This window comes from Triticum urartu, chromosome 3A (genome assembly GCF_056163025.1).
Source record: "Triticum urartu cultivar PI428250 chromosome 3A, HENAU_Tu73, whole genome shotgun sequence".
NCBI classification, from domain to species: Eukaryota; Viridiplantae; Streptophyta; class Magnoliopsida; order Poales; family Poaceae; genus Triticum; species Triticum urartu.
In genome coordinates, this window is record NC_141875.1 from 682,772,431 (window position 1) to 682,774,292 (window position 1,862).

General features: G+C 38.3%; 1 protein-coding gene across 1 annotated transcript; it reads right to left on the reverse strand.

Moving 5' to 3' along the window:
* Positions 1 to 1,451: 1,451 nt before the first annotated feature.
* Positions 1,452 to 1,862, reverse strand: LOC125549225 (uncharacterized). Its single transcript, XM_048712688.2, has one exon. It carries the CDS (start codon positions 1,860 to 1,862, stop codon positions 1,452 to 1,454), a length of 411 nt encoding a protein of 136 aa, XP_048568645.2.

Here is a 1,862-nt window from a genome sequence, read left to right on the forward strand (position 1 = left end):
GAGACATTGGTTAAATTTTGCATTTATCAAAGAGGCAAACAAATCTTAGATACTTATCATGCATCGATATCTCTTCTAAATAAATGTTGGCATGTATAACTCTTTTCTATATTTTCTTTATCTCATATTTCGGAAAGCTATACCATAGAATCTGTATCTGGAATCTTTTCCATTAGTAGGATTTTTATGGCATACCTCTCATATATTGTTGATCCTACTGGTAGTCAAAAGTAAATATCAAAATACATATTAGGCCATATAAACCTGAACAAAGGGCGTAGTATGGCATGTCGTTGTAAATATCAAGGACCACAAAGTTAAATGTGTTTATCGAACATTTATATTCTCTTACACTTTAAGATAGCATAATGATATTGTAAGATTTTAAATCTTGTTTGTTCAGATAAATAAATGTCATGTATCATATCTTATATTTAGTGATTGGAAGCATCATACAAGTCACCACATTGATGCTAGAAGTTAAGAATTATTGTACGCATGATTATATCAGTCATCGTTGGATGTTTCCTGCAGAGAACCATTGGTGTTTCCTTGATTGGTGGTGGCGACCTGCACGAGGACTAACGAGCTGACAGAAACCTCATTTTATGACAAGTGGGTTAAGGGCATTTTAGGCAAATCGTGTACTCAACGGGGTGTTGTAATGTTTCTAAGAATCTCTCCCTCTCCCTCTCCCTCTCCCTCTCTCTCTCTCCACAACCAAAGTAGGGTGTTACACTTCGCTGGTGGTCCGAACCTTGGTAAATTGCGTTGTTGTGGTCCTTGGAGTGACTAGAGTGTTTTAACCCCTGGCCGAACAATCTAGGAGCTCTTTTGAGTTCCGATCTCGACGATCACCCGTTGACAGCATGCTAGCATTAGCAGGATTGTGATTTTGTGTTCGAGTATACATGCAAAGCCTAGCCTGACATCATGTATAAATTAGAAGCGTCACCTGACGTCCAGTTAGATATTATCCCAGAAAAAAGTTGGACAATATCCTGACATCATGTATAAACTAGAAGCATCAATAAGACATTTGTCAGGTAAGCATATAGCATTTAAAGTAGTACTGTACGATATAAAAGCCAATGAAAAACTGATCATTGCTTAGAGTGGAAATACATGCGACTGGCATAAAATAGCTATGTGTTCAGTACAGCAAAGAATACCATCTCATCTTGAAAAGATAAGAAGAGAGATAAGAAATAACATGACTCCAAAATATTCTCAAGTTGAAGAGACTTTAAGTGGTTGTTAGATACACTGCTTCAGGTATCCTCCATTATCCCAGTGGCAGCACATTTCCTTCCAGACCTTTAGCAACATACGTGAAACTGAACATCATAAGTCCAAAATCAAAAGCAAACAATATAGACACCAAATATCAGTTTCAAAGTGGTGCTGAGATTAAATAATCCATAAGAACCCTATCGATAATGCTAAACCAGCTAAATATCCTCAAGGTCTTGCTCTGATGATGTGGGACGACCTTCATACCCCAATTTTGCTCCTAAGCTTCCCGTGATAACCCTGAATTTCAGCCTTATCTCCTTCATCATGTCTTGAAGGTGATTATTCTCTGGATCAGATAAAGGATAGTTGCTTAGAAGTGTAGCTAGTTGCTCCATGTATATCCTGACCCGAGCTGAGAATGCATCTTGATCAAGGCGAATTATTGACATCCACACATCCAAGCAGCCCTGATAGAATCCTAGCTCTTCACCTACTTGGAAACCCATCTTTAACCCGACCTGCCTTCCTTCTTCCTTTCCGGATACCAAGCCATCATCATAACCATCTCTATAACCGTCTTGATAATGTGTCTCGTTTAAGGCTATCATTGGTTCAAGAAAATCCAT

Bases quoted from the DNA above. Each gene is read 5' to 3' on its own strand.
- LOC125549225 (XM_048712688.2), bottom strand. From the start codon at position 1,862: ATGGATTTTCTTGAACCAATGATAGCCTTAAACGAGACACATTATCAA.